Consider the following 24,158-nt stretch of genomic DNA (forward strand, 5'->3'; position numbering starts at 1 on the left):
AAGTATTATACGTTAGTGGAAGTAATAATTGGGAATATTGCAATACCTGTTGTATATTTTTATGACCATTCCATTTTTTTATGACCATTTTCATTCAAGACGCTTCGGGAAAGTCGTCTTCAAGTTCCACCGGAAAATCTTCTTCGAGATCAGCTCCTGAAGCTCCTAAAGAAACTGTGGTCCCACCAACCAGAAAGTCGGTGGACAATGAAGAAGCTCACGTTGAATTGAAAAAGGAAGATCGTTCCACGAACAATTCCCCAAAGGACGATAGATCTGAGGCAAGTTCCCATAAAAAAACCCTAAAATTCACAGATAAATGATAATTTTAGTATTCAATTCTTAGCGTTTTGGCAAGAATGTAATCTGTACCAACAAACGTTCAAAATCAGTTTTTCTTAATTTTTTGTTTTCAGGAGGCTGGATGCGGTGAGGGTACCGTGGATGCTCAGGTGGTCGGTGGCAGTGAGACAACCGCGGATGATCAGGAGGCCGTTGACAGTGGAACGGTGGATGCCCAGGACGTTAATCTTCTTGGAGCTACTGAAGTGATGCACCCAACAGCAGAAAGGCCAGCAACAACGGTAATAATTAATTCGCTCAAAATTCTATCAAAATATTTACCGTATTTCTTCTGGGGGTATTTTAAAAATCTTTAAAAAAATTGAAAAAAAAACAAGAACTAAATGCACGTGTAGGAATGACACTTTTCGAAAGAAAATTTCTTAGCGAAGGGTAGAACAAGCCCTTTCAATAGTGAATGTTTGTCAAATGCGCTATTCGACCTTTCCTCCTTTTTACTGTAGGTCTACAGTATCCTTTGTATTCTCTCCCCTCCATTCTATCCAATTGCCAAATGCTATGTGTACACGCACTGTGCGTGGAGAAATCACCGTAATTTTTGGAAATCTCCTCTTTTTTCAAATTTCAAAGAAACTAGCACAATTCTAGTAATACACGTTTTCTCACTAATGATTGCAGGTCACCATTGTCGAGAAGAAAAAGAAGGGGAAGAACACAGAAAAGGTCGAAGAGGAGGCTGGAGAAGAGGAGAAAAAAGAAGATGAGAAAGAAAAGATTGGAGAGGAATCCGAGCGGCCAATCCGAGAAGCCAAGGAGAAGGCCAAGAGAATCCAGGTTCAAATTAATGTAATTCTTTTATACAATTTTATCAGTATATTTTAGGCGGCCGCAACATACCTAAAAGAAAAGAAGGAAGAGAAAGAGAAAAAGAAGAAGGAGGCGGTGATGGCGGCGGAGAGACATCGTCGCAAGATGGCCAGAAAGCTCCCGAAAGGGTCCATGGTAAGAATTTGAAAAAATTTGGAAGTAAACTAATTACAAGAAAAAACCGAAGTTTGTCTGAACACATTTCTAACTTCAAGAGAATTTAAAAATCCATTTAAAAAAACATTTTCGGTTTCGTAAAATAATTTTTGAAGGCTGGTATGTCTATTATAAATCAAATAAAAATTTGGGTTACATTCTCTACACTTAAATTTGTCGAAAAAAACCCCAAATTCTAGAACAGCGAACTTGAATTACCGTAAAACCTCTAATAGAACGACACCCGGAACGTCCACTTTGAGCCTATATATCTCACTTCTTTTGAAAGGTATCAAAAAGTGGTTAACTAGTAAAATGTTTATCAGGATATCAGCAACATTTTATTAGTTAGCCACTTTTTGATATCTTTTGCAGAAAATGAGATATATAGGCTCAAAGTGGACGATCCGGGTGTCGTTCTATTAGAGGTTTTACGGTATATGTACATTAACGTTTCAGCAACGGTGTACTGACATCATCGGATCCATTCTTCCACTGATGGAGAAAACGGCGAAAGAGAGAAAAGCCGCATTGAAGAGAACGTTGGGTTCTACAGCGGGAAGCTCATGGCCTCTTCAGAAAAATATGAAAATGGAATAGAACATGTAGATCAATTTCTGTTAAATGTTCTCTCACATTTTTGTTCTCTTCCACTTCTTTTTTGTTCTCTCAATGTCGGCAAGTTCAATATTTACTTTTGAATGATTCGACCCTCATTAGAATTCAAAAACTTCTTTTTTTTTGAATTGTTTCACTCCTCTCTCCTCACTCACCTTTCTTTGTTTCCTTTTTTGTTTCGCTTAACGAACGCCGGCTCACTTCTTTTTTTGTTCTCATTTTTCTACTTGTTCCATTTGTTCACTTCTTCAAAATTGCCTCTCTCATAATTTTCTGTTTTATATGATCTCCTTGGTCAGATCTTTTAATTCACGATTTTCGAAATTTTTGTTTTATATTTCCGATTCCTTCAAAACTTTCATTCCCGACTCAAAATTTGTTCGATATTCTGTTATGAAAGCGACTCAAAATTTTTTCGATATTCTGTTATGTGTGTGATGGTGTGTAGGGAAAAGGGGGAGGGGGGGGGGGGGGGGGTGATCACTGTTTTGTTGAGGGGACAACCGCTCAGGCAGATGGTGCACCCGCACTTGGTTATTACGTATGCGTGGTGGTACGGTGATTGGCAAATGTTTCCACAAGAAGGCGTCCCTAGAAGGCGAGACCTCGCGGAATCCTTTTGACTCTGTGCCGACCATGTGTCGGAAAGGAGGGTTAAGGAGTTTTCGAATGTATGTAACCATCTGTAGCAGCACAAAGATCTTTTTTGTTATGCAACATAAGAAATCGATAGAATATAGAGAATAAAAATTTGTGCAGGGGTTTGGGTAGTTATTTAAAGCAAAATGATGATTTCTGTGAATTTTCAAGCAGCTAATCGGGCGTCTTCGAGAATCTATGACTAACAACGGGGTGTCTATGCACAGTCCCCGTTAATGAGATACAACATAATGTATTTTTCAGTTGCATTTTATGTGTTTTGACCATTTCCAGAAGTCTGACGTTCGGCTGTCGAGTTTTCCTTAACTTTGAATGTTTTGCAGGGTGTAAAACATATCTAGATTAAAACTGTGCTTTTACAGAATTTTTGGAAGATGTTTAGTTTTCCTACGCTCTACATTCTACGCAATTTTAACGAGGTCGTAGCCTGTTTTTCGTGTTTTTTGAGAGTTTTTTATTTTTTTTCTGTTTGTTTAATTGTGTCGAAAACGGTAATAGTGAGATAATAAGGTTCTTTACCCGTCAATTTTCACTAATATATTGTTTAGGTGAAATCTTGAAGAAAAATGGCTGATGCTATCAATAAAGCAGCGTTGAAGGAGTTTGGAGAAGAAATTCTTGTCAAGGTAGCGGAACTAATCAGTGTAGGAGTGGATCAGAGGAAGAAAGAGAAAGAAGTGGAAGAGGAGACGCCGCCAAAAGTTTCGTCAAAAGGGATCCAGAAGAACATCGATTTTAATTTCAAAATAAAGAATGTTTTGAGTAAAGCGATGGCAGCCGATGATCTGGAGAATGGAGTGAAAGAGGTTCTGGAGTTAATCAAGTCTCGAAACGGAGAATTGTTGTTGCTGGACTCGGATCCGAATTTCCTTATTAATCTACCTTATTAATTGAACGTAAAACCTATGTATAATGAACTTGTAATATCAAAACCCTCTTTCAAAGTGATGAAACAGAAAAACATATTCTCTTGGAGCGTAGAGGAAAGAGAATGTATTTTTCAGTTGCATTGTATGTGTTTTGACCATTTCCAGAAGTCTGACGTTCGGCTGTCGAGTTTTCCTTAACTTTGAATGTTTTGCAGGGTGTAAAACATATCTAGATTAAAACTGTGCTTTTACAGAATTTTTGGAAGATGTTTAGTTTTCCTGTTTTTTGTCAATTTCTGAGAGACACCTGTTTTTTCACGGTTTCCGTATAAAAATTGGGCAAAAAAGGGTGTAGCTCAAAAATCGGAAAAAAATCTGAAAATAAGGAGTTTCCAGAAATATCTGTGAATGCGAAGTTTTCCATCTAGGACTGTTTCACACTCTCCAAACCTTTCAAAGTAATTGGCAACTTGACAGCCAAGCTCCAGACTCCTGAAATTTTTTTAGCGCTGAAAAAATGGCTTGAAAATGCGAAATTTTTAAAAAATCGAATTTCCTATCAAACCGTGTACCGAACACTTTCCATTCTTTCCATTTTTTCGAAACTACTGTAGAAGAAGGTTACAGTGCCTGCCCTTCTATCCCTGGTCCCACTAACCCCGCCCCATTTATGGACGGTATTGTCTTCCCCCTCACTCTTGCGCAAGAGTTTGAGCAAGACGTGCACCATAGGAACACACCCAAAAAGGTGACATCCTTAACACGACGCTGCTACTTAATTTGCAATGCTCTTCTTCTATCTGCGTCCTGATATAGTACAGTCTTTTTAGACGGGTATACTTTATATGCCTCTGCTCTCTCTCTATTTACGTTCTCCCTATTTGCACTTTCTCATTTGAACACCGTTTTTTCGAATTTCTTCGCGCCTTTTCTTTTTTAATTGACTTATCTGACGGTTCATATTTCCATTTCTCCCGTAAAACCTGTGATAGAACCCTCGCCCCTTCACTCTTCACTTCGAGCTCCATTGTCTCGGTTTCTGTGAAAGATATAGAATTATTTTCAACTTATAATTGTTTTATTATGATATTACCGATTTTTTATCAGTTGACACATTTTTGATATCTTGTCTATGAAATGAGATAACTAAGCTCAAAAGACACGTTGTGGGGCCCCTTCTACTACAGGTTTTACTGTATCTCAGATTTTTCTCAAAATAGTCTTTTCAACTCTAAAAATTTCAAACAGTTATTCAATTACTCGGAAAACCGGTAGCGTGCAGTTCATTTTTTCATAACTTCGATTCATTATTTTCATTTTGTTTACCATTTCTTGCGCACTGTACCTCCTGTCCGCTGGTCTGATCCTCCCTCACAGTTCATAGGCAAGGCGTATTATGGTCACGCAAGCAGGGGTATCGTCGTATTCATAACCGAGTGAGAAAACATTTGTACAAAGATCCCTTTAACTTTTGACAATCATATTCATCATAGACTTCCAAAAGTCAAGTGATTTATTTTGCGAAAAGAAAACTGAGTGTGAATATGTACCGTCCATAAGGCAAATGAAATTATATTTTTTCCATGGATTTTGGATTATTTTCACCGTTTTCAGCGTTTGTTGCTTGCTTGTCGAATTTCCGACAACTTTGAAAATTTTGGAAAGTGCAAAACAGGCGGACAAATTTGTCCTCGATTGAAAACTTCGAGACCCATATTCCTGAAAACAGTTAAAATCGACTGAAAAACTTGATTTTGTAGTTATTTTTGATCGGTATTATATGCCCCAAAACCAAGGCAACGTTCTACAGTACTGTCCAAAAAGAATGCGTCGACACTGTCGACTCGACAAGTATTTTGACTGTAACTATCTTCGAAATAGAGCTAAAGTGTTACACTTTTTTGCAAAACGTAGCAAATGAATCGCGAAAAATTGTTTTTAAAGATTTTTGCCCAGAAAACGGAAAACAATTACTTGGCTCATTTTTTGAAAATTTTCAGTTTTTCGGAGGTTTTTTTTTCAAAAATCTGGAAAAAAACGAAAACGACGGCGAATGATTTTTTTAAAATCATAAACAACATTCGTTTTACACATTCATAATTGTCAGATTTTGGAAGGAAAAAATTCGAAAATTTCCAAAAAGTGAATAAAGTTGTTTTCTGTTTTCTGGGTAAAATGTTTTAGAATATTTTTTCTAGTGTTGTTTGCTACATTTTACAAAAAAAAGTTTGACACTATAGCTCTATTTCGAAGGAATTTACAGTCAAAAACCCTGTCGACGAATTTTTTTTGGCCAGTACCGTATTTGTTGATTCTTAGACTTTCAAAATTTTCAAAATTTTTAGAGGTTAAACCTTAGTCCCAAAAAACCCAAAGGTTTTCAATGACTCTCCAAAACTTCATGTTTAGTATTAAAAATAAGTCAAAGCCTGGAACACAACTTTCCTTTATATGGGTTTTCTTCATTCCCTTCCGATTTCACCATCACTGATTCAGAAGTTTTAGTAAAATTTTTTTGTCTCACAATCCAAAAAATTCAAATCTTGCCAGCCCACACAAAACCACTTATGTTTTTGTTGGTCATGCGACAGTGTTGCAAAACATTCATATTTTTCCGAGAAAAAAAGAAAACATTTTCGGAGGTCAAATTCCAAATATGAAAAATTTTGAAATAACACAAAAAAGAGGTGGACCGGAACTACTCTGGTGCTCCAAAAACTACTGTCTGCTCCGTATCCATTTGCTTCTCACCTCTCACTTATGATAATACCTCTAATAGGTATGTATAATTTAAAAAAGTCATGTGTAGTACTTCCTATTATCCGTGTCAAGAATAAAGGAGACGTCTGGTGATGTAACCCAATACAAACCTGTTGGTGTCTGTTCCTTTCTGTGACCAGTTGTCACCTTATGAAATAAACACTTTTGTGGATGAGCCGTATTTAAACTAGGCAGGAAAGAAGGAAAAAACAGCAGTACTACCTGGTGGTCCAGTTATCGGATTGATAATACAATCCGTTAATTATCAAAATGTTGACATTCGTTTGACCTCATTTGATTAAATTTTTAAACTTTTTGAATATTCACTTTCCGAATTTTTCGTTTCTCAGAAACTATTACTTTATTGCATTTCCGAAACCAAAAATTTTCGAATAAGTACATTTTTGAAAATTCGAAACTCTGAAAAAAATCGAAGTTTAGGAATTCTTTCAAATTACTTTATTATTAGCTCATAGTTCGGAATTTTTAATTCTCCGATATTTGAGTGTCTTACAAGGGAATATTTTTGAAAGGTCCTTCGAGAATTCTCTGAAAATTTCAGTACTCATAGTTTAAGACAGCCTCTTCACGGTGTCAGAAAATCTAGCTTCAGGATTCACCAGGAAGCTGAAAACTTCATCTGAAAATTTGGAGCTGAAAACTTCATCTGAAAACATTATCCTATATTTAAAAAAACGAACATTTTGGCCTCTGAAAATTGCTTAATTTTCATTTTTTGAGGCGGGGTATTTTAAAATCGATCACATGCAAGATTTGAGCCGAATTTTACAGGTTCCAGTTAATTTCAAGCAATATTTGAGAAGTTAAGGATTGTAAAAGTTTTATCATCAATCAAACTCTGAAGATTTTGAGATCCCAAAGACGAAATTGGGGTGTCAAATTTTGTGAAAATGCTATTTTTATCATTTCTCAATAACTAGAACGGTTTATAGAAAAACTTTCCAAAAAAAAATTTTGAAAATGTCAACAAAACTATTTCAGAAGATAAAATATTTTAAAAATTAGGTTTTGCACTCGAGATCGTTCTCACAAACGAGTTTTAAACCTCGAAACACTGAAAACACTTTGAAAGCCCATATTTCGATTCCTATCGGATCCGGAGATTAGATATTGCTGAATCCGTTTTCAGCATGTTTGAAACACTTTTGTACAAATTTTCAGCGAATTCTCAAAGAACCTTTCAAAAACGTTCCCTTGTTAGAATTTCGTTTTTTTCCTATACTTCAGAATTTCCTAATGTGTAAAAATTTACAAGTTGTTATATTTTGAATTCCGAATTTCCCAAAATTATCCAATTCTCAACTTTAACCATTCTTTTAAAAATCCAAGTTTCCTAAATTTTCAACGGCTAACATAAGTTTCCGATTTTCTGAATGTTTATGCTTCTGAATACTCCATCTTCAAAATACCCCGAAGTTCTATGTGTTCTAAACGTTATTTGGAAAAATAGCAAATTTTTCTGAAATTTCAATTTTTTGGAATTTCAAACGTCCGTACTTTTTCGACTTTAGACTATTAATGAAACTCAATGTCGAGTTTCTACCTCAACATTCGCAATACTTTTAAATTACCAATTGATTGAATTTTGTTGAAAATGGCAGTTTTGATACTTCGAATGTTCTGAATGTGTTTCTTATGTAATTCCTTTTAAGTCCTTTAATATTTTTCTTCACACTTGTCGTTTTTTCAATTAAACAGTGATTCTTTCACCAAATCACTTATCCAGATTGAGTTTTTACAGATATCATCTCGTGTATTCGTTACTCAACTCAATTCGATATGGAAGACGTTTCTAACACCCTCGCTAAACGCTCTCAACAGCCAGGAGATCTTGAAAAAGAATTTCCAAACGATGCGAAAAGATCAAAGAGCCAAGAGGATCCGGCCATTTCCATTGAAGTAAGTTGAATTTTTATTTGGTTTGAAAAATGCCATGATATTAGTTTTGAGTGTGCACGGGTTCTATCCAGTAGAATAAATTTATTAATTCGCTTCATACAGTTCAATAGACATGAATCCGTGTAGCTAAATTAACAAGTCGTATGTATAAACTTATTGTGAATCACAGGACGCGAGGAAGGAGGAACTTCGTTCCGATGCCCAAATTGTCAGGAACATGGAATGGGACACTTCTGGCTGTGCCCATAAACTCGTCTCAAAATGGGAGGTTGGTTATGCTAAAAAGAATACTTTTTCTTTATACATTTTGAATGAAACTAAGAAAACTTGTCATTTTGCAGGCTGGAGAAGAAGGTCAAGAAGAATTGAGAAATCTTCGCCAAAAACTGGAGGACTTCATCAAGATCATTGATGACAAACAAAGGAGGATGCAAGAACACCTGAAGAAAGTGGATAAAGTTCAAAAACAGGACAAAGACCTTTCGGTATGTTTCGAAATTTTTATCAGTGAAAAGGTTTTCAACTCTTCTCAGCAGTTCGAATAATTAAAAAATAATGCTGCTGTAGTTTTGGAAGGGTAGATTAGTGCATATAGTAGTTCACCTTTTGTTTAATGTATTAAAAACAAAAGTGCTAAAGTTTTACTTGTCATTGAGTCAAAACAAGTTTGAAAATAATTCAAAAAACTTAGTGTACATTACATTCTCAAAAAAAAACAATTTCAGAATGAGGAGAACCAACCAGTCCAGGAGCCAGCTGCCAACAACGACATCCCGGCGGAAAAGATCACTCTGGTATGTAACTAATTTCGATTCAATGAACAGATTTGCAACTGGTGTAGACTTTCAATTCTGCATTTCTTTTAACAGTCATTTGTCTTTCATTTCAGGCCAACAGTGACACTGTCAGAGAACTTACGGACACCATCCATGAGGACGTCGTTTTGGATATGTCTGCCAAGAAGCCCGAAATTCCATGCCTGGACAAAAAAGTCGTTGCTTCGTCAAGTTCGCAGGTATGAAAATGTTTGTAGTATTCAGCATTAAAATTAAAACGTTTTTGACATAAATCATGAATTACGGTAGGAATCCTAGGAAATTCTTAAACACTATCTAATTTCGAGATACATATTATAAACAATTCGGGGGTACAAGGGGTACAAAGTGATTTAGGTGTACAAAATCCACACGTAAGGGAAACAAAACTCGGAATTTATAATGGCGCGTCCAAAGTGCCCAAAATCTGGAATTTCTGGGCCCAGAAAACAGTCCAAAGTGACGCCCAGATTCCCAAGATTTCCAATTGGGCAAAATTTGAACCAGTGCGACAATTTAATTTTTCATTGCATCAAAATGTGCAGAAGAGCATGTAGATTCACATAAAAATAAAATAAAAATTGAAAAAATTCCTTCATTGAGAAAAGCGGTATCGAAAAATGACGTTTTTTCGGATAAGAGCCCTGGCGTTTTTCTCAATGAAGGAATTTTTCCTATTTTTTCTATTTTTTTTCACTTTGGACTGCTTTCTGAACCCAGAAATTCCAGATTTGAGCACGCCATAAAGTATGTTGTACCCCCGAATGGAGGATTTTGTACCACCAAAATGCTTCGTACACCTATGATCCCAAAATTTTTGCACCCTCCGAATTGTTTGCCAAAAACGTGTTTTTCCATCGATTTTCGGTCATTTAGATCACTTTTAGAAGTGGTCTAATTTTAGAAGTGGTCTTTTAGAATAGCTCGGCTATCAAGATTCCGATCTCTTTTAGTTAGTGACAGATAGTTTCAAGAATTCCTAGTGTTTCAGATATTTGCTGATTTCTGAAAGACACTTTTATTTTCCGTTTTCAGTACGAAAACAGGTCGAAAAGTTTCAGAAATCAGCAAATATTTGGAAAACGAAGAATTTTCAGAAAACTATCTGAATACAAAGTTTTCAATCTAGGTTTCCTTTCAAACCTCCAAAGTTTTCAAAGTTATCGAAAACTTTACAGCCGAGTTCCAAGCTCCAGAAACTGGTCAAAATGGTCGGAAGTTATTTGGAAATGAATTATTTTTTGTAACTCTTATTGACCGGTGCTGCATGCTCAGCGAATAATCAAGTTTCAACAAAATTACCGAAATTTCGTAGTTTCAGTGAATTAGGTCTTAGGCCAAGGGGCTAGGATCATAATATTTTAAGAAGTGCAAGCAGCTCAATTAAATGTTCATGGAAAAAAGGATTTTTCTCTTTTATTCGTAAAAAAATAGCTATCATAACACAATGGAGAACGAAAAAATTAGTCTTTATTTCAGAAGAACGGGAAGAACAAGAAGAACGAGGACACTCGTGATGCCACCGAGACGGCCGCAGTCGATTCTGAACACCAGACTGAGCAGCCTGAAGATCTTCGTCTGGCCACAAAAATTATCACAGAGCCAGAAACTTCAAGTGCACAGGTGAAAACACTTTTCTATAATCAGCAATTCGAAAAAGTTTCGGAAATTCCATAAATATCTTTCAAAGAAACCTCAACACCTTGAAAACCTCAATTTTGATGAAAGTTTCAGGATAGGTGAAGAATATCTTATCTCAAACCATCTGAAAATTTTTGAATTCACTAGCCAGTTTCAGTCAGTGTCCATATCAAAAATCGTTTTGTTATCCAATTTCTAGGACGTTTCAGATCATTAAGTTTGTTGTGTTACAGTTAGAATTAAACAAACTTTAATATTTCATACGTTTTCTCAACAAAAAAAAAATGGAGAACGCAATTTTTGAAATGAAAATGATAGAATTCGGCTGAATTGAACGAGCAGAGTATAAAATTTCTCAGAAGTGCCTAAATTTGATATTCTAACCTATCCTGAAGCTTTCATCAATATCGGAGTTTACATTTACAAAGTGTTAAGGTTCCCTTGTTAATGCGCTTCCTTCAATGAAATTCAACATTTCCAATTTTTGCGATAGTCACCGTTAAATAGTAGAAAATGTTGAAAATTAGAAAGTTGAACTGGAAAAAGTGTGTCTTGAGTTGGCCGAAAAAATATTACAATTTTTGAAATTCTTTAAAATGAGATCAAAACTCGCTCAGCTATTTTCGGGTTACTGCTGTTAAAATTTTTGAAGCAATTAAATTGTTGAATCACTAACAAAAAAGTTGGAAGATAATCAGTTTCCTTAAATAATATTTAGGAAGAAAAAAGAGTTTGACTCACATATTTGGAAAAGAGAATTTTTGCAGAAGGTGCACACAGACAACAGAAGATGCTACAAGTGCAGGGAAGGGATGCGACTCTACGGACAAACAGTATTCCAATGCATGGGCTACGCTTGCGAAGTTAAAATCATAGCAAAAGAATATTATTATCACTATGAAAAGGGAGCACTGCCAGTGAAAGTATGCGAAACATGTTACAGAAGCGGAAAAACATGTAACAAAAGAAAGGACAAATTTGTCCTTAAACAGAACGACCGACAGCCAGTACCGTTTTACGAATGCCGCTGTGGCCGAGTCGCGCACAAGTACTGCACTCACCCGGAGGACAACGTGGCCACCTTCCAGTGCGACCACTGTACAAAAGAAGTGAAGGCGTTGCCATCCACTGCCGATCTTCCAAAAAACGAGTTGACTAAAAATCTGGAAGAGGAACTGTTGAGACGTATGAGACGATTCGATGAAAATGCCATGTTCACTGTTAGTCAACAGTGTTATAAGGAAAATATGTATATGAACATCGACCAGCTTCCCGCCAAAATCAAGGAGAACTTTACGACCGTCAAGAAGGTGAAGTATGCTGTGAGAACAATTTCTGTTTCTCAAAAAATTGAAGATGTTGACTGTTGCATCGTTCAGTGGATTATACACGAAACAACGTCAGCGGACAAGAATGGCCGAAAATGGACCTTCCCTCAATATCTCGACAGCCTTCGTGTCTTCGAGGAGTCTGACGATGGAAATGGAAAGCCGGTGAAAGATCCAAGGAACAAAGGCGGGGTTGTGGCTGCTATAATTTTGGAAGAATACTTCAATTTTATGAAATCGTTCGGGTACACAAGAGGCTTCTTGTTGGCACAAGTTCCAAAGCCTGGCACGGAGTACCTTTTCTTTATGAGGCCATCGTGGCAGGAGAAGGTGCAACTCACCCAAGAGAATCTGTTGGGGTGGTACAACAAAACGTTTGGGGAAATGAAGAAAAACGGATCCATCATAGGATACGAAGTTCTTCCATCGAGCAACGTCCCATCGACTAACGATTCACCGACCAGCGTGGACCAAACGAGAGCTGACAAGGAGCCAAACAACTATTTGATTCAAATAACGGAAGACGGAGGAAACAGACAGATGAATGGGACCGACATTTTCAGTCCAATGTCCGTAGAGATTGCAAGTTCTCAGGACGCGTTCTATGACAATTTGTTCGATCACAGTTTGGAGTTTTCTTCGCTCCGTTGGATTCGGTACTCTACCGCCGTGCTTACGTTGAACGTTAAAAATGCCGTTGCTGACGATAAAAAGAAACGCGAGGCATCAATTCTAAAAAAAATGAAAGAAAATGCAAAGAAAGCGGCAAAGAAGTCTAAGCGCTCGAAAGTTCAAGAATCGCAAGGAGCCGAAAATCAATTGGAATAAAATGCAAAAAAGGTAGGTAATTATTTTAATCTTTTTAAGATTCTATTCTAGATTGTTTCTTTTAAAGGTGGGAGGACAGGAGATTTTTCGTAGTTTTTTTGTAGCTAGAGTATGCATTCTACCGTCACGGTGTACAACGGTTAATGTCACTCTGCGTACAGCTGTCGTCCTCGCCTTTATGTATGCAATCGGGCGTGCGCTTTCTCTTTGCCCGCGTGGCTCAGTCGGTAGCGGCGCCGCACCCTCAATCATCGCCCCCACAAGTTCAACTCCTCGAGGAGCATCTTTGAACGGAATTTCGAGAACATTATTTTTTTCATGTCCCCCCACCTTTAAGATTTTTTTTCTACACTAGTAGATTTCTAGATTTTACAGATTTTTAGGTTTTTGAACCCCGATTGATCAGATCATTTTAATTTTGAAAAGTGTCAGAAAAAATCAGGATAGCATCAAGAAAAGCTTGCATTGTCTGTTATTTTTGTTGTGAACTAATAATTTTGAACAAAAAAAAATTTCTGCTTTCAGATCCTCAAGCCCCACTGCCAACATATCTTCCGGTTTTGCGACTCCAATTTCTTCACTGCTCTGCTACTTCATTAACCACATTTTCTCCCAAAGTCACGTTCTCCGACTTCATCAATCCAGTGGCCTCTAACTCCATTCTTGTTCGATTTCTCAAATTTTTTGAATCACAATGCAAGAATCCATTGTTTCCAAAAAAACCACAATTATTTTTATTAACTTTTTTGTTTCTAGAGGTCTAATTGTTTTTCTCATTGAACTGATGCGTAATTTTTAAAATGTTCTTTTACCGTAAAACCTGTATTAGAAGGGCCCCTCTAATAGAAGGGTTCTCCGAGAGGGGTTTGGAAAAATTGAAGGGCCCCCGTAATAGAAGGGCCATCCGGAAGTATCTTGGAACAATAGAAGGGTCGGCCCTTCTAATACAGGTTTTACGGTATATATTTATTTTGTTCTAATATTTTTTTACAGGAAATTGTTGTGTATTTTTTGTTATATGTTGATTTTCTTGTTTTTTGCTTTGAATGTAGAATATGTATTTATTTTTACTGAAATAAATTTAATACCGGTTGAATTTTTTAACTTTTCAGATTTTCCCAGTCTTCCAAATTGGGAAAACAATAGCAAACAATTTTTTGCGGTACTGTAGCCCAATTGTTTGAGAGCGCAACGTTTCAAGGATTATTGGGATTAAGACGTTTTTTCAAACCTAGTCCAACTTCTTGAAATAGCTAAACACCGAAATTCCTGAGATATTGAGCGATCATGTAGATATATGAGATCATCCATGTTTTTGGTGTGCAGTGCTTCTGGCGATAAGGTTAATCTCGTTATTCATTTTATCATTTTCAACACAATTGTGATATTCATTACAATACGTGACACTTTCCACAAAGTTTATGATACGTAAGAAGGATGAGATATGAGCAGGATTGAATGAGCGAAAAATTCATCACAATCTGTTCTTATCTCCTGGATGAAGCTTATGGTGCCAGGCAAGGGCTGGTACGGATTCAGTTTCTAGTAAACATTGGGTACAAAGAACAGGGATGAAGCAGTGATATCAGAGAATGAGCGAAGAATTTCTCAAAATCTGTTTTTATCGGATAACACATCTGGATAATGCTTATGTGTGACACATTTTTCAAGATTTGTTGGCAAATCTGAAAGGATAAAACATGTCAGGATTGAAAGAGCGAAGATTTCTTGAAATCTGTATTTCCTAAACAGGTATTATTGAAATAATCGGGTCACCATGAAATTTCGGGTGGAGCGTACCTAGCTGGTTACTGTACTCTACAAATATAAACCCATAATCCTGGAAAATGCAGTTTTGTCTACAAAATTGTAATTTGAAAAAAAACCCATTTTTTGCCAAATATAAAGCTCTAGGAGAAAGCCATCTGAGTGTTTTACCAAATGTTTCATGTTTCAATGAAAATGTTGCATTTTGAATTATCCATGATATTTAATTTATTCAATTTATTAGATCATCAAAATTTAATTTATTCGATTTTCGGTTTGCAGGGCTTCGTATGATAATGTTTATCTTGTTATTCAGTTTTTATCTGTTTCAATAGTTATTTGTTACAATAGGTGATTCATAGAAGGGCCGGATTAAATGAGCAACGAATTTCTCAAAATCTGTTTTTATCGCATAAAACTTCTGGATAAAGTTCATGGGTTACACATTCTTTAAAATTTGCTGACAAATAGGAAGGATAAGAAATGCCAGGATCCAATGAGAAAAGGTTTCTTGAAATTTGTATTTTCCAGATTACATGCAAGATTGAAACTAGGGTGTATCTATGAAATTTCAGGTGATGCCCTTAACTTGTCAGTGTACTCTACAAATATAAGAGTTTCGGAAACTTCTTCCTTACAAAAGAATTATTTTTTAGACAAATGACTCAAAAATCGAATAATTTTTCAGAGCAATATAAATAGCCCAGAGAAAATTCGATAGCCCAGAGAATTCAGTTTCGCGTGTTTTGAGAAAATGGTAATTTGAGAAAAAAGCTTAGAAATTATCCAGAGACTGCGAATTGTTTTAACCTGTAACATTCTTTTTAAAGTTTGAAAAATCTTTTTTCCATATTCAAAGCTCAAGGAGGGAGACGTTTCAATGGATTTTTGTTTTTTGATTTATCCTCGATACTTGTAATATATTTGAGCAAGGATAAAAGGTGCATTTAATGTCATTTTGTGCACTTTTTCGTTTTTATTTTGATTTAATAAACCCCATTCAAGTTGAATCAAATTATTACGGTTCCTCCGAAAGTTATTAAGACGTGAACAACTAATAAAATGTCAACTGTTATATCAAAATAATTTTGATAATTAACTACTTTTTGATTTATCCCACAGCAACCAAGATAAATAGAACCAAAGATAATGATAAAGAGTATTACTATCATTGTCAAAGTAAAAACCCTGGCACTAGAGAATTTGGAAAAAAACTGGTTTTGATCTACGAAAACGCGCGGCAAAATCGAAATACTCCAGGTTTTTGGATCGCTTGGGTAAACTAGCAATAAGATTGGTTTCTTCGTTGAAAAACAGATTCTAGAGATGCCAGCGTTCATTTTCATACCGAATAACCTAAATTGTTCACAGAAATCAATTTCGTTTGAAGCGGTACCGGATTTAGGAGCGGAACCTTGTAAATCTCCAGTGCTGCCCGCGAAATTTTCAGGTGTAAGATTTTTTATTAATTCGACAATACAGGTACTCTGAAATTATTGCAAATTCAATCAGCCGGCTAAAAATACACCAATTTCTGATTGCAATTGAACGATCGTGTAGATGTATGAGATCATCCATGTTTTCGGTGTGCAGGGCTTTTGGAGATCTTTCTACTTAATGTTAATATTGTTATTCAATTTTTCTCCGTTTCAATAGAATTGTGATATTCATTACAATACGTGACACTTTCCACAAAGTTTATGATACGTAAGAAGGATGAGATATGAGCAGGATTGAATGAGCGAAAAATTCATCACAATCTGTTCTTATCTCCTGGATGAAGCTTATGGTGCCAGGCAAGGACTGGTGCGGATTCAGTTTCTAGTAAACATTGGGTACAAAGAACAGGGATGAAGCAGTGATATCAGATGGGCGGTTCTGTAGCGCCGTCTACCAAGCCTTGGACAGGACCGCAGTATTTGGTGGTGGCGACCGTCACCCGTCTCATATCCCTAAAATCGTCAACATGACCAAGGGAAACGACTGTGTCCTCGAGGTGAGTATGAAATATTAAGCCGTTGTTTAACTGAATTCATTTGCTTTGATAAATTCGAAATTTTGTTTTCAGCACGTCGACAACTCGAAATTTGGATACCCTTCTTCTGATATGTGGAACTGTTATTGCTTTTCCGACATGTGCAATTATCCCTTCACCTTCAAGGAATTCGAGCGCCGTGGCCACACTCTCAAGCCAACGTTTGCCATGGGATCCGATTGAGTGTTCCCCGGCCCCTGGCAACAACTTTCTGTAAATTCTCCACGTTTTCTAATTTCTCTATTAGTTCTTGTACGACTCAAATTTTCTCTCCTTTTTGATTGTACTCAATTTCCCCTTTTCTCACTTCATTCACAGAAGTTTGATGAATAAAAACTTGTTAATAACCAGTGTTCATGTCATAAAGTTTTTCAGGCACTAAAAAAAAAGAAGAGTTTGCTTGAAAAACTAAACATTTTTCTGAAAATATGAATATACCCAAAAAGTGAAAATAGGGAAAGTGAAAGTAGGAAAAGTTATAGTGGGAAACTTGCAAAAGTTGGGAACATTGAAATGATATACGATAAATCCACCGAAAAAAAATAAATATGTTTCTTTTTCATTAAACGAAATAGGAGATGGGTTATATGGAAGTTGAAGATTTGGCTTCAAAAATTTGAAACGTTTTTTTTTCAGAAATCGAGTTCCTCTTACGTGAATTTTCAGCTGTCATACGAAACAAGGGATTTACATATGCTAACTCTAGCAAAATGGCTCAGATAAAATCCACTAAATTGGAAAAGGAATATCCTATTTTAGAGTGATGTCATGGTCCATTTGTTTTTTTTTCAATTCATTTCCGAAGGGCTCTAGATAAATTTTCTCTAGTTCAGGAAGCCAGTTGCTCTTTGACTCTTCTCAATCCTTTTTCTATTTCTGGAATAGCGAAAAATTTGTGCACGAGTCTCTTTATCACCTGACTCTCAAAATCTTTCTCACATATTCTATTCTTGGATTTTTTTTTTCGTAGGCTACAATAAGTATAAATCACCATTCATGATTTCATTATTCTGTGTCTCCTAATATTACACGATTTTAATTCAAACCCCCACAGGATCTTATTCTTATACAGCAGTTTTTTTCTCGTGACAGCTGAAAGGAGGCGGAGTCAATCAGGTGATAATCTCTACACATCTGATGATTCACCTGCCACGGGTATAAAAGCAACTCTTGTTTTATTTCTTTTTAGAGGCACCTTGTGCATGGAGCCTTCTAGTTTAATTATGATTTTTCTGAATATCAAATAATCCCCCTATCAAACTGAAAGACCCCTCCTGCTTGGAGGTCCGCATTTCCTTTGTTCTATCATCTGACTTATTTGGAATTCTATATATTTTTCAATCAAAAAGTATTTATTTTTGTAAGTTTCAAAAATCTACATAAAATAGAAATCATATGATTGCTTTTCAGAAAGAATAACATATCAAGTCCAACGTGTGCGCAGAAAAGCTACAGATGATTTCAGCTGCACTCCGAAGAAATTTATTTATTTGTAATACAGTTTCGTTTATAATTTGTTACATTTTTCTATTATTCTCTCTATTTACAATTTCATATCTCAGTTAGATAGTTCATTGAATTGTTTTTGTTTTTGCTTAAATTCATACCAATGCATTCTGCCGCAACAAATGCTATGATGTTTTTGTTTTTGTTTTGTCTTTGCATTGTGAAGTTTATTAAAATGTTCCCAATAAAACTTTCCTTCGAAGTTTTGCTCTATGACACGTCGGAAAAAATGGATGGATTTCCTAGAAAGCGATGTAATAATCCCTTGTCAGAGGAAATTTGTTGTTTGATGCATTCTTAAGTCATTTCCTTTTCAGACAAACTTTCAATTGAATCAAAACTGTACTAAACTCTGAATACAAGTACCGTATTTTCTCTGATAGAAGCTCACCTCCAATAAAAGCCACTAAGTCCAGACAATACGGCACAGTTCTGCAACGCCATTTGGGACTTCAAAAGAATTCAAGACTGTAGATAAGATCAGAACTGCACTGAAGGAACACTTGAATTCTCGACCAACTAACTTTTATCCTACAAAATACCAAAGGCAGTATCTATGAAATACCAAACGCTAGAAACATGTTGTGAGCAAGTATGGTTTATACTGTTAATCTTGGATTAAGCTTTTTTTGCCAATAAAACAAAGGGCAGCTACTTTCTTTCCAACTTATTTTTTTTGTAGTTTACTTACTGGGGAATGGTCAGAACTTATCTCGCGATCGGGACATACAAGTGGGTTTTCTGAAAAGAAGGGTACTCATTTATTCCAGAACAGACTGAGCAGCGCATTCAGATTGATTGAGAAAGTTTAACAGCGCTCGGATGAAGATTGTAAACTGCAGAAAGGAGTTGAAATCAAATTGGACAAGAACACGCATGTGTCTCTCCGGAAAAGGATCACTCTCACAGGATCTTTGAAAGAATAGAAGCACCTCAACCAATATACTTGGAACTGACAGCAACCCATCTCTTGTCCAAAACGGTTATGGACCTTGACATTGAATGCTTGTCAGATCTTCAAATGTACCGTGGCACTGTTTCGTTATTATTAACGACATCGGTAGGAAATTATTAACGACAAAACAAGAATATTAACGACATCGGTAGGAAAAAATATTAACGACATCGGTAGGAAATGGCATTTAAGGAGATCTGTGGTATGGAATATCCAATTGTTATCCTCATCCTTTGTCCGAAGAAGCTTTGGGACAATCATTGTGAACGTCTCATCAATCTGTCATTACCAATCTGACTAACAGTTAAGAAGTTTGAAATCGACGTAATTTTCAATTCCGATACAGTATAGAGATTGTTCAACTACGTGAAGCACCAATTTCTCTCTCAGTTCAGATTATTCATTTCACTCGTGGATTGTCATCGAGGTTTCTTGTTCCACACAGTTGATGTATCTTCTGTTCAAAAAACTTGTTTTCAATTAAGGATGTGTTCGCCCCCTTTCGATTTCTCGGTAAATGCCTTCACCATTGGGATTTTACGTAGACGTAGACGCCGTTGTTATTGATGAGTCGCTCGCTTGTTTTTAAGAAACCGAAGACGTTTTTCGAGTGAGCTACTAGTGTCACGGAACAGATTGATTTCCTAGGTTCTGATTTTCAGACAAGAATTCGGCAGGACGCAGGGTTGATTATGAGGCAGAAACTAAAAATTGTTCGAAAATCGGAAAATTTGAAAGACGATGATGTGGAAATGCTGAATCAGATCAGATTGTGTCTAGAAATTGAATTACGCTTTTATTCCAGAAACCGTATTGAATAATCACATTTTTTTTGTGAATTTTGAAGTGATGCATCTGGCTCTGAACGTATAGTGTACAAATTGTCTTTGTGACATATTTAGAATACTTTTTTGTGGAATACTTTGATCCCGAATAAAAAAAAACAACAAGTAAAAACTAAAAATTGGCTTTGGCTCAACCAATTTTTGATAAGACACTTTTTTCACAATTCCTGATAAAATAACCACCTAATTTCAGATCTATTCAATTTTGGGAAATCAATCAATCCAGAAACCATGCAGTTCTGAATTTTTTGATCCTAGAGCTCTTCAAATTCTGTTTCCAAAGTTTGGGCTTGAATTCATACCGTAAAGGAAGTGATAATAGGCCTTTCTAACTCTTAACTTTGAGCCGATTTATCTCTAGTTCCGTCAAAGATATATGAAGAATGCCAACTGATAAAATATTTGTCATGATATCACAAACATTGTATTAGTTGACACAAGTTTTGATATATTTGATAGAAACAGAGAAAAATCAGCTTTAACTTCACAGGTGCTCTCCTTTACCACTTTTTCGGTATTTTTTACAGATTGCTGCACAGATCCCTTATTTTAATTTAATTTTGTTTTCAAATATGGCTTATCTTATGCTCTGACAAGTGAGTATCACATAATGATTCAGTATCACATGACACTTGTTTTTACAGTCTAGAACAATATCTTATTGTTCCGCCCCTTTGAAAATCTATAGGGACTGTTGATCGCGACTATAAAAAGCGAAAAAAAAATCAGAGAACCATACTCGGCTAATTTTTTATTGGTTTTTTTTCCCTTTGTCAACATTTCGGTTTGACGGTTTTTAGAATTTCATTTTATTTTCTCTTAATTTAGTGGAATATGCCACCAATTGGTGTTTACACTGGCCAAATGTATGCGAATGCCGACATTCCAGAACCATTCAGTCTCTGTGAGTCCTAATAGATTTTACATTCATCTTTGGTCCTTTGAATGATGTCAAAAAAGTTTTCAACTGATAATCTGTTTTTGATATTATGATGAACAATTTATTTAGTAGACAACTTTTTGGTATCTCTCATAGGAACAGCGGTAAATTGTCTCAAAGTTAAATGTTAGCGACCCTCCTTTTACTGATTTTACGTTAATTAGGATTTGGAAACAATTCGGGTTTAAATATTATGTCTTCAGTTATTCCCGATTTCAGGCCCTCACAGTCGCAAATGCGTGAAAGGTGTAGCTATAGCTGCTGGCGCCACTATCGTTTTTTTCCTCTGCGTCGGAGTTGGAATCATCATTCACTATAATTTTTACTGAATTTAATGAGGCTTTTCCGTCATCTCTGCTTTAAGCATATAATTTTTGCAACAGATGTGTTATGCATGAAAGCCCAGCAATATCCCCTCTTTTTTCCTGTACCATCTTTCCCAGTTCCTGTTATACATATAGTTAGATGGTAGACAGATCATGCTGAATTATTTTACACAGCTTCATGTCTCCGTATGTACTTAATACTTTTTTCTCAAATACTTCGTTTGCTTTCTTGAATAAAATTTTTTTTAACACAATATATAAATATATTTTCTTTTTTTTTTGTTTATTTTGCAGAACTTCCGGAAGTAAACGGCGTTTTTAGAAATTCAGGAAAAACCCAAAAACTCCGTTTTTTGTGAAACTGTGTATTATATATTTTTAACGTTTATTGTTGTTTCTGTAATCTTTACACTCAACTGAGGATGAATATTTTTAAAAAATGAACGGAAACATCTGAACGACCCGAAAAATCATATTCTTAGGTGTGTTAGCCTTTCACATATCCTCAAGCTCTGGTCTCAACCACACCGGTTCAGGTATTGGTAACACTCTTCCAATATCCTCCATGTACCACGGCTCCGCTTTAATATCTTGGATTGTCAGACGATCTTGAGGTGTGTGACTCAGAACGTCGCGCAGGAATACTGGAAATAAAATTTTAAAATAGATAATATGTTGTTTGAACTGACAAATCACTTTGCCATCTAATTGGCTCCATGCAGATGATCCAATGTTGAAGTTCATGAAATTCATATATCTCGTGCATCTGAAAAATTATGAAAAAATATATTGAAAGACATGAAAATTGATTTCATCAACATTCAATGGTTTGAATTTAATAGAAAGGTTGCAGGTCTTAAGAACAGATGATTTTTTCTGAAAGGAAAAGGCTTTAAAACAAGAAACCCTCTAAATTATTCAAATTTTTGGTTATACATATCCTAAGCAAGGTCGTTACTCAGACATTATAGTATAATTTTGTCTAACCAGGGAAGGTTGTAATCGGTGGGTGGAACTTCGGTATCATTCAAAAGCTGAGAATGAGAGATTTTCAAATCTATGTTCAGACAGATTTTGCTAAAAAGCTAACAGCTTCGAGAAAATCAAGTTTCAAATTTGGCTCAAAGTTGAGTCTACCGAGCGCCGCGTCTCCTCCCCTTTCTTATATATGTAGATTGGGGAGCGTGGAGAAAGCAGCGAGAAGTGGTGTAGTGGCGAAAAGGGAGGACGGTATCTGACTAGGTGTCCTCTCTCCCAAATTTTCATAGTTGCAAAAGGCCGGGCCAGGCCGGGCCGGTTGACGAATTTTCTCGGCCCGGCCCAGCCCGGTCCGCCTAACACAGAAAATTTCCAATGGAAAATTTGGGAATTTTTTGACTTAAAAAAGGAAAAATGATACATTTAACAGAGCAGAATGTAGGCAATAAATAGGAACTTTTTCTTAAAATTTTTGAAAAAAATTCAGCGTCTGTACATACACCGGGCCGGCACTTTATCGGCACGGCCCAGCCCTGCCCGAATTTTGCAACTATGCTAATTTTTTTCATTCGATTATTAATCGAAAAAAGGAAATTCGAGAGCACAACACAATTGAAAGCTTAAACTACCGTATTCCCTCTATTAGAAACACTCATATCATCTAGTTTGAGCTCAATTATCTCGATTTCTGTGTGAGATATGGAAAACTTGTCAATTAAAGAATTGTCAAGCATAATATCACCAACGTTTTATCAGTTAACAAGGTAGTTGAAATCTTTCACAAAAATCAAATCAATCATCTCAAAAATGACGGAGTGGGTTGGCATCTTTTGGTGAAGAATCATCATGGGCGGGAAAAGAAAATTTGTGAAGGGTTTATAGGTCGAGAGTTATCTTGAAAAAACCCAGGCGAGTCACTGAAGGTTTGCACAATCCCATGGTGCTGTTCCGGTTACAGTGCAAACAGAACTATTCGTGTTGAGCAACGGTCCGTTGGTGTGCGTGCGACTCTCAGATTGTTCGTACTCCACACTTCTGGTGCAGAAGCAAACTGTGATCCAACCCTGTTCCTGAGAAGGATTTGGTTTCCCTGGGCATCCATATAATAATCGGACAATCCGAAGTCACCGATTTTTAGGCAATCTGAAAAAGAATGAAACAATTCTGAATTTTAATTTCAATAGAATTCTGAACTAACCTCGACCATCCAGAAAAAGATTGGCTGGTTTGATATCTCGATGGCAAATTCTTTTGGAATGTATAAACTCCAATCCTCGGATTAATTGTCGGTAGAAGTACTGCGCTTTTGTGAGTGACAACGATACTTGTGCCTCAATTCTCTGCTGGAGATCTTCTTGGATTAAATATTCCATCAAAAACATTGCAACGTTTCCGACTTCATGCATTTCAAACATTTCAACGATATGCTTGCACTCCTTCCTCTCGCTCAAAAACTTTTGCACTTCATACTCCTTCATATAATTGTTCACTTTGTTCACAGTTTTCATCACTACGATGGGTTCCTTCTCATTGGCTGTGTCTTTTTTGACAAGAGAAGGGACTCCGAATCCGCCTCGATGCAAATTCATGATCCATATGTACCCGACTATTTGAGCTGTTTCGTAGCTTGTCATCTGAAAGTCTAATTTTTTTCACAAAAAAAGAGAAGATTATTACAAAGCAGATAAAAATGTGATAACGCAAATTTTATTTCTTTTATGAAGTAACAAAATTCATTTAATAAAAAATTGTTCGGTCTAGTCAAGCTACCCTTTTTTTGAAAAAGGTTATGATCCTTTATATTTATATTTTTGTTATAAAATTTCACGTTGGCTTTCAGTTTTTCTAGTACCCATGATTTTTGAAAAAAGTTCCAAAGTTAGAAACGCTATAATGGAAGGTCACCATGTGTTTGCATTTTGAACTCAATTATCTTTTTCCCTTAAAAAGCATCGAAAATTAGTGAACTAATAAAATATTGGTGATATTATGACTAATATTTCATCGGTTGATACCTTTTTTATATTTTTCACAGGAAATG

At 36.0% G+C, this 24,158-nt stretch overlaps 5 protein-coding genes across 5 annotated transcripts in view; 4 read left to right on the forward strand and 1 right to left on the reverse strand.

Moving 5' to 3' along the window:
• Positions 1-551: 551 nt before the first annotated feature.
• Positions 552-1,926, forward strand: CBG10684 (the record flags this gene model as incomplete). Its single annotated transcript, XM_045240786.1, has 2 exons — positions 552-584; positions 1,786-1,926. 2 exons carry the CDS (start codon positions 552-554, stop codon positions 1,924-1,926), a joined length of 174 nt encoding a protein of 57 aa, XP_045094332.1.
• A 6,107-nt stretch (positions 1,927-8,033) lies between these two features.
• CBG10682 lies at positions 8,034-12,765 on the forward strand (the record flags this gene model as incomplete). Its single annotated transcript, XM_002646011.2, has 7 exons — positions 8,034-8,153; positions 8,323-8,421; positions 8,495-8,638; positions 8,879-8,947; positions 9,043-9,168; positions 10,448-10,591; positions 11,377-12,765. 7 exons carry the CDS (start codon positions 8,034-8,036, stop codon positions 12,763-12,765), a joined length of 2,091 nt encoding a protein of 696 aa, XP_002646057.2.
• A 3,733-nt stretch (positions 12,766-16,498) lies between these two features.
• Positions 16,499-16,750, forward strand: CBG10681 (the record flags this gene model as incomplete). The annotated part of the gene is made up of 2 exons (XM_002646010.1): positions 16,499-16,528; positions 16,601-16,750. The coding sequence occupies 2 exons, from the start codon at positions 16,499-16,501 to the stop codon at positions 16,748-16,750; spliced, it is 180 nt and encodes a 59-aa protein (XP_002646056.1).
• A 3,957-nt stretch (positions 16,751-20,707) lies between these two features.
• On the forward strand, positions 20,708-21,142 carry CBG10680 (the record flags this gene model as incomplete). Its single annotated transcript, XM_002646009.1, has 2 exons — positions 20,708-20,777; positions 21,033-21,142. 2 exons carry the CDS (start codon positions 20,708-20,710, stop codon positions 21,140-21,142), a joined length of 180 nt encoding a protein of 59 aa, XP_002646055.1.
• Positions 21,143-21,634: 492 nt separating this feature from the next.
• Positions 21,635-24,158, reverse strand: part of CBG10679 — a gene marked incomplete at both ends in the record, with an annotated part of 8,281 nt that continues 5,757 nt past the window's right edge. Inside the window, 4 exons of the mRNA XM_045240787.1 lie at positions 21,635-21,783; positions 21,829-21,905; positions 23,074-23,260; positions 23,316-23,751. Coding sequence (XP_045094331.1) covers positions 21,635-21,783; positions 21,829-21,905; positions 23,074-23,260; positions 23,316-23,751 — 849 coding nt within the window. The remainder of the gene's footprint in view (positions 21,784-21,828; positions 21,906-23,073; positions 23,261-23,315; positions 23,752-24,158) is intronic.

Source organism: Caenorhabditis briggsae, assembly GCF_000004555.2.
Source record: "Caenorhabditis briggsae complete genome, chrX, whole genome shotgun sequence".
Taxonomy (NCBI): domain Eukaryota; kingdom Metazoa; phylum Nematoda; class Chromadorea; order Rhabditida; family Rhabditidae; genus Caenorhabditis; species Caenorhabditis briggsae.